The 8,899-nt window shown below is 32.9% G+C and overlaps 1 protein-coding gene across 1 annotated transcript; it reads right to left on the minus strand.

Moving 5' to 3' along the window:
• Positions 1–5,098: 5,098 nt before the first annotated feature.
• On the minus strand, positions 5,099–7,209 carry LOC110643124 (UDP-glycosyltransferase 74F2). The gene is made up of 2 exons (XM_021795377.2): positions 6,488–7,209; positions 5,099–5,886 (listed from the first exon to the last, which is right to left on the minus strand). The coding sequence occupies exons 1-2, from the start codon at positions 7,133–7,135 to the stop codon at positions 5,155–5,157; spliced, it is 1,380 nt and encodes a 459-aa protein (XP_021651069.2). The 5' UTR covers positions 7,136–7,209; the 3' UTR covers positions 5,099–5,154.
• Between the last annotated feature and the right edge of the window lie 1,690 nt (positions 7,210–8,899).

Below are 8,899 nucleotides of genomic sequence, written 5' to 3' on the forward strand. Positions count from 1 at the left end.
TTTTGGTATTTTGTAACTAATTTTTATTTTCTCATATGTAATTGAACTTATGTAATGTATTTTGATGTCCATGTAAATAATGAAAATTGTGGTTATGAATGTAAAATTTGAGTATTTATTTATTGCTTGTATATGAGTATCATGAGAAATGAATGTTTGAGTAATGAAAAGGTTGTTGAAAATCATATTAAGACTTTGTTGATAAAATGGAGTTGGGATTGTTTGGAAATGATTTTGGAAGTGTTTTTCACAGGTTCCGAAGAACTGTTTTCTCCATTTTTAGCCGGTACTCTGTCGGATTTTCTATAAAATTTTCGGAACCTCAAATAAATTATAATGTCAATGAATGACTTAAAGGAATTATATTTCACAAGTTATATTCAAAACTATGATAAAAAAAAATTAAGAAAAAATAGAGTGATCCGGTACACCGTGTGACATAACTTACTCGGATATACTGTAGACGGGTAGGGTGTCACATCAGTGGCCTACAGGCTAGCTTTACCACCAGAGCTGGACAAGATCCACAATGTGTTCCACGTATCTATGCTAAGAAGATATCGCTCAGATCCTTCACATGTCATCTCCATGGAAGAAATTGAAGTACAACCGGATTTGACATATGAAGAAGAACCCATACGGATCCTGGCTCGGGAAGTGAAAGAGTTGAGGAATAAGCATATTCCACTGGTGAAAGTGCTTTGGAGGCACCACAACACCGAGGAGGCAACTTGGGAAAGTGAAGAGACGATGAGGCAACAGTTCTCTCAACTGTTTGCATCAGGTAAATTTTGAGGACGAAATTTAAATTAGTGGGGAAGAGTTGTAACACCCTCCCGTAGCAATTCTGTACATTCTATTGTTTCGGTGACCAGTGTCTATTCGGATAGCTAGAACGTCTGAAAAAATATTTAAACTAAAGTGAGGAACCATAATTAACTCAAATATTAATAAGAAAAATTTAGAAAAAATTTTAGAAATAAAATACAACCAAGTTAAATGAGCCGGTGCCCTAGCGATGGGTAACCTAGTGGGAAGCGGTTCTCACAACTAGGAGCCCTAGACCTGGAGGAAAATTCATAAAATAATTTTTGAGACTCCAGAGAAGGGTCATTGAGGTTTCTATGGCATTAGAATTCTAGGGAAATGCTTAGAAAAATTTTTTCAATCAGTACAGACGATTTTGGCTCAATAAGCCAAACTGAGGGCATTTTGGTCATTTCGTCTTTAGAGATGATTTTTGGCTGACTTGTCCAGTTAAGTAAATAATTATTATGACATAAAATATGAATAAATATTGCTACAAATTAAATTGAAATTGAGTAAAAAAGAAAAAAAAAGAAAATGAATTAAATAAGAAATTATGACATCACATGATGTCATTAGTGTGCCTCCACCCAATCACATGGTGACACATGGCTATAACTCACTTAAAATGAGTTAAATGGGCAGAAATGAAAGAAAAAAAAAATCAGTTTTCTTTTTACTTTCTTCTTTCATCCGTAGCTCTCCTAACCCTTACCACCATTAAAGCTTATCCAAGCTTTATAACCCACCCAAATCTCACTTGAAACCCTAAGTCCACTTCAACAAAATTTGTCTCTACATCTTGAGCAAGTGTTTGGCTACCAAGAAAGCCAAAGAAAGTGAAGGAATTTTGAGTGGAAAAATTTTGCTCAAAAGGTTAGTGACCAATCTGTCTTTCTTTCTTTCAATATATGTTTAAGGACTTGATTGAGCTTAAAAAATTACAAGGAATTGGAAAGAAAACTATAAGTATTCACTCTTCAAAATTTTGGCAGCCTTAGAGTATGTTAGGATTTCATTGATTATATTAATTTATAATTGTCCATGGCTGCCATTGAATATGAATTAGATGTCTTAATTCATTGCTTGCATGTATATGAAGAATTGAAGTTGATGGAGTTAGGGTTTGGGCAATTGACCTGAAATTTTACCTGAAGAAATCTGAGACATAGACCTAAAACTTTAATGAAGAACACAAATCCAAATTCTGACCATAATCTAGTCAAATTGCCAACCAAACTTAGGTTACCAAATCTGGCAGAACCAGTTTTGCCCAGAATTTTAGATTCTGTCCTATCCGGCCAGTTATGGTATTTAGGCCATAACTTGAGCTACAAAACTCCAAATGGAGTGATTCAAAAAAGAAAATGTAACTAGACAAAATAAGGAACAACTTTCATGAAGACAATTTTGCCAAATTCCTACTGTAAAAATAACCAATGAAACAGTAAACACAAGACTTGAAATCTGAAAATTTTGAACAACTAGCACTAAGCTTAGAAATTGTATTGGCAACCAATACCAATAATTTTAGAATGCAAAATATGGTATATTGGGAGTATTAGAACCAATGAACCTATTGTCTATGCAAAAGTCAACATTTTAGTTGACTAATGAAATGAATAGTAACACAAACTTAAATTTCAAGAATTGTACAATTTAAAAGTGTAACATGCCCTAGTACACCTAGCAAGATTGGTTTGGATGGGTTGGCATGCCAATAGGGTTCAGTTAGCAGTACTGCACATAGCATTATGCCATTCTGTGATTTCATGGCTTTTAGCTATTCTGACATTATGTTGATATTTGGCCTTGTGCCTAACGTTATTACAGCTTATTAGTTGTTCTGTTGCACACCGGGAGATACATATGTGACCGATGGTGTGATGACGAGGTACTTGATACGGTGCGGTTTACCGTTTATCGGTCAATCGTCCAGTATAGGTTACTTGGGCAACCAAAAATGAAAGTGGATAACTTTAATGAAATTATGAATATAACAAGTACATAATAAATAAGATTACCAATAATGATCGGAAAATGGTCTGCATAAAACATCAGAACATGCATTGCATATTTATTTTCTGTTATTTCTTTTTATTTTGTTATTGGCACCACTAAGCATTATTGCTTAGCGCGTTGCTTTTTGCCATGCATAGGTTCTGGAGAGACCGACTGAGAGCCCAATAGACCACCGACTGGGTGAGATCTTCTGCAGCTCTGCATAGTGTCCGTGTCACCTCACCATCATCAGTGCATTGGTAGGACACTAGGTTTTATTTTGGTATTTTGTAATTAACTTTTATTTTCTCATGTGTAATTAAGACTTATGTAATGTATTTTAGTATTGATGTAAATTATGAAAATTGTGTTTATGAATGAACAAGTGAATATTTATTTATGACTTTTATATGAATTTCATATGAAATGAATGAATGAGAATGGGAGTATATATGAGAAATATTGGGATTTTGTTGATGAAGTGAAGTTTGGGAATGATTGAAAATTTTGAAAGTGCTTTTCACAGGTTCCGAAGACTGTTTTATCCATTTTTAGCCGGCACTCTACCGGATTTTCAATAAAATTTGCAGAACCTCAAATAAATTTATGATTTCAATAAATGACTGAAATGAATTATATTTCACAAATTGTACTTCATAACTATGAAAAAAATAAATTAGGAAGAATAAAAATGATTGAATTAAAATAGGGTGTTCTGGTATACTGCGTGGCATATCTTGCTCGGCTACACTATAGACGGGTAAGGGGTGTCACAGTAAAGGATTAGGATACAAAGCAAGCACTAGAGGAATGGCATGTCGTTCTAGAAATGAGGAATTAAATGAATTGAGAGATGAGGTAGCAAGATTGAATGCTCATTTGAAGAAACAAGAACAATGCAATAATGAGATAGCACAACTAAATGCTTGACTCAAGGAACAAGAAGAGTGCAATTTGGAGTTTTTTAAAAGATTTGAGAGTGTGATAGGATATAAATCATCAGAAAGTCAGGATAATGACAATAGTAAGTACTTTTTAGATATATTTAATTTCATTAATTGGAAAAACTACTTTTTGAATAACCTTTTATTTAAATCTATTGTAGGATTAACAGATCGAGTGATGAAGGCTTGCATACTAGCAATGAAGTTGAATTAGAGTTTGAAGACTACTATCATCATAGGAGTTTTATTTTGAATATTATCAAGTATGAACAAACTAGGAATAAAAGTAGGTAGATTTAAGTTTATTTTGCATACTAGCTATGTTCACTTAAAAGTTATTGTTATATCATACTTTAAAACTTATGTTGTGTTTTCTTGTTGAATATTAATTTTATCATATAGTTGTTTTGAATTAAATATGAAATTTACAAATATCAATTTTTTAACAATTATATATATAATATTCCAATATTAAAAGGAACTTTATAGGGGACAAAATATCAGGATATGAGGACGAAAATGATCCCTTTTCAATTTTTATCAGGGGACGACTGTTGTCCTTTTAATAGTAAGAGATGACTGTTGTCCCTTTAATAGTAAGGGATGACTATGGTCTCCATAATTGGGGACAAGTATTGTCCCCTTTAAATAGGGACGAATGTCATCCCCTTTTGATAGGGGGACGATTATGGTCCCCCTTGAGTTTGATCCAAAACTAGGGATGAGCGTCATCCCCCTTTTATAGGAGATGATTATGGTCCCCCTTAAGTTTGGACAATGGGGATGACATTCATCCCCATATAGGGGGACGACTATGATTGTCATCCCCATATTAGGGACGACTATTGTCCCCATATTAGGGATAACTATTGTCTCATTTTTCAGGGACGACACTATGATTTGTCGTCCTGTAGAATGGGGTATGGAGGTCAAGAGGACAACAGGTGGGGACAATTAATGTCGTCTCCTAATCGTCCCCTATACCTTTATGGACGATTATTCATAGTTTTGGGGACAATTTTATGTGTCCCCTATACTCACTTTTTTTGTAGTGTGTGGTGGTGGTGGTGTAATAACAGTGGTGGTCGAGTAATGTAGTGGTGATAGTAATGATAATAAATAAAAAAATCAAAATAAGTAATCATAATTACTTTTATTTTTGTATATAATGACTGTTACGTTACTTTAAATATAATTAATTACATTATATAATTGTCATTCCATTACGTCAAATTTTTTTAGTATCACTAAACAATATAATCAAATATACAATGTAATCGTGATTACATTATAATTTTAATTACACCATATAAACATAGCCTAAGGAACTGGGACTCAAACTTAAATTAAATCAAACAAGACAAAATAAGATTAAATATTTTTCCAATACAATCTTTTTAATTCAATGACGTGTAGAGCTAGTTAATTTAGACACAAATTCATCAATGTTTTTATCAGAAGTTCCACCTTCACTAATAGCCTCCACAGCCAACTTCCTCCATTTTTCACAATTTCTTCTCATCTCTTTTCTCCTTTCTCCCACCATTACTTCATTTATGCAATACTCAATTTCTTCTCTAGTCACTATTCCCTCCTCATTAACCTTCACTCTAATTCCCACCTTCCAAACATCTTCAACAAGCTTAGCATTGGGTGGTTGGTCAGTCCATTGAGGCATTGCCACCATTGGCACACCCAAGCTCAAGGCCTCAATTGTTGAGTTCCAACCACAATGGGTAAAAAAGGACCCCATTGCCTCATTTCGTAGAAGTTTCACCTGAGGACTCCAGTTCACAAGCAAGCCTTTATCTCCCAAATCTTGCATAAAACCTTTAGGTAGTTTTGCTTGCTCAGAAGTCCTAACGACCCACAAGTAGTTGAAATTGGTTCTCTTTAAACCCCATGCAAGTTCCTCCATTTGCTTGTCGCTTAGATCAGCCATGCTTCCAAAGGCCACATAAACAACTGACCTTGGTGGCTTGGTGCTGATCCAGTTGAGGGAAGTTGAGGCGTCTAATGAATAGAGATCGAGCCCATAATCATCATCATCTTCTATCCTCTTGTCCAAGTATATTGATGGAACTGTTGGCCCAATTGTCAGCACTGGACAAACTTTTGACATCACATCCACCACCTATACATTAAACATAGTGCTATAAAGTAAGAAAATTAATCACCCATATATATAGTTCACTATCAACCAAATCTACCCAGGAATTTTTCCATCCAAACCATAATTTGAAAAGGTTATAATATTAATATTAGCTATAACAAAATTAAAATATAATATTTTTAAAAATTTCAATTTTTACTTTTCATAAAAAAATAAGGACAAATATAAAATAGAGTTCACCTATTAATAATAGAAAAGAAATTAATTTAAAAATTAAAAAATTATTCAAATCTTTCATAAATAAAAAATAAATATAAAATATATTTAAAGACTTATTTTATTTAAAATTTTTTAATATGTGACATTTATTTATTTTAAAATAATATGATTAATTTTTTAATTAATTATTAAATTTTAATTATAAAAAATTACAGTATAATTTTAGTCATAGAAAATTTATCGTTTATCAAAAAATATTTTTCTCAATTTTGATATGTGGTATAATTTTTTGCACAAATTTTATATTTTGCAAAACGGCCTGAAGTCAAACCAATGTGCAAGGGACAACACTATGAACCTAAGAGAAAGAGAGAGAAAGGATCACAAAAGATAAAAAAGTTACCTCTTTCTCTAGTTTGTAGAAGGTGTTAATAAGGATGTAATCAGCTTTCTCTGTATTGGAAAATTGATTCAATACCATCTCAAAGTAAGCCGGATATGATTTAGGCACATGAAGGAACGACGGCATGTCCCTAAGCTCAAGCAACGGTAACCCAGAAATAGACACCGGCGTGGAAGAAACCGGCACCGTCAACAGCTTATGATGAATATTGTAGTAAATAAAATCAACCGCACACGGCTGAGTAAAAAAGGCAGCAGCATACAGACCATGCTCTTTGGCTACATCCAAGGCCCACGGCAAGAAAGGCTCATAAATTATACAGTCAGCAGGGTTGGAGGAACAACTATATTTCTTGATGAGATCTGCTAGGGTTCTTGAACCGCCGGCTTTTAGTTGGGCAAGATACTCGTCGATGCTGGCAGCTTCTGCGAAGCCACCGTTGTCGAAACCGTCGGAGATGACGTCAAGGTGAACGGAGCCGATAGAGGAACCGAAGTTCATAGAGTTGGAAATGAAAATGGAATTTACTAAGGTGACTTTGAGACCTTTGGAGATTAAGCGTCGAGAGAAGTGAAGCATTGGGTTTATGTGACCTTGGCCTGGATATGGAAGTAATAGGACATGGCCTCTGTACGACTTCTCCCCCATCTCTTGATTTTTTGTCTAACCTCAGGGTTCGTGTTAGCTTGGTTGCTATGTGTGTATATATATAAGTATAAGAGCCTCTTTTATTTAATATTTAAACTTCTGTTGTTTTGTGAAAATTAATTTATACATACAAAATATATTTCACAAAAATATTTTATAATAATAATAATAATAATAAATGATATTTTTTTGGTCGAAATAAAAAAAAGGGATTCGTTCAACCTCCATCATATTTTGTCGTGGCTGCAAAGGCTATAATAGTGACCGATTCTAGAGATGGCTACTTGATCGGCAAGAAAGCCTTCCTAATAGAATAAATAAGGGATATTGACAAACTTATGACATTGACAAACATAAAATAAGGGACACATATTCCCGTTATAGTGATCAAGTTATCTACATAGCACCACTTATTAATTAATTTTTTGAGGTATAATAATTAATTGCTACTACAATTCCTTACAGAAATAATGGGATTTTCATAAGTAATCAAGATTACCGATGACTTATGACTACTATTTAGGTCATAAGTAAAAATTATTGACCATTATTTATGTTGTCGATAAATTTATTGGCCGACAATGCCGTTGGTAATTGTTAGTATTGTAGTTGATATTTTCTTGAGCAAATCATAGACTATGACGAAATTAATGATGCCAATACCGATAACACATTTGTTGGTAATTATTGATGATGTATGTTTCATCGGTAAATTAAAAGAAAAAAAAAACTTATAGAATCATTATGTTAAAAAAAATAAAAAATTACTACTTACGAAATGATTCTATGGGTAATTACCAACGATGCCATTCCATATAGGTAATTTTTTTCATATTTTTAATTTTATTTTTTTTATTTTAACTTTATTTTTTACTTTAATTTAATTTTTAATGTAATTTTATATTTTAAAATATTTTATTTTTTTAATTAATTATTAATTTATTTTATTTTATTTTATTTTTTAAATTAAATTGAATTAAAAATAATAATAATAATAACCGGTTGAGCCCAAAGCATGACCCATATATTGGCTATGCCATATATTGACACAACTTGAGGAGAGGCTTCCCTTTTATGGGTAAGCCAACTCTATCCCCTTCTACTTAAAAATGATGTGAAAATTCCCTAGCCAACTATGACATAGGATTTAATTATTTATCTTTTGTTTTATTTTCCCTATTTGCTTATTTACTTTCCTTCATCATCTTGCTCTTTTATATTAATTCGAGATACGGTAAGTAATATTTTCTTTCCACAAATAAATTTGATAAGTTATATTTTATAAAAAATAAATACGGTAAGTGATTTATTAAATATGGTAAGTTGACTCCACCCCAAATAAAGTAAGTCAAGTCACCAAAAAAGGCAAGTGAGGCACAAAACTAATGGGGCAACGCTAGGCGCATATGTGATGAACCATGACACAAATGGGAGCTTCAAGGTCTCTTGCACGGGGTATTAGGCCTTGAAATAGACTTTAGGAAAGTTTGAGACATGTAATTCTTTTCTTCCCCTCCAATTTATAATTGCATGCATAAAAGGGATGTAATTAGTTTCTCATCCCTCCCTTCTATGGATGTTTACTTTTGCGTTTGATTACACCTAATGTATGTAAATTAAAATAGTAACACTAACTTAGGACAATGTGGTAACTAAAAGAGGCAAAACATGTTTGAAATATGGTATGCATGATTTGTGTTCAATACATGCAAATAAACCTGAGACATGAAAATGGACTTAGAAATATGCTAAATAGGAAATAAG

The sequence above is a fragment of the Hevea brasiliensis genome, chromosome 9, assembly GCF_030052815.1.
Source record: "Hevea brasiliensis isolate MT/VB/25A 57/8 chromosome 9, ASM3005281v1, whole genome shotgun sequence".
In the NCBI taxonomy this organism is placed as follows: domain Eukaryota; kingdom Viridiplantae; phylum Streptophyta; class Magnoliopsida; order Malpighiales; family Euphorbiaceae; genus Hevea; species Hevea brasiliensis.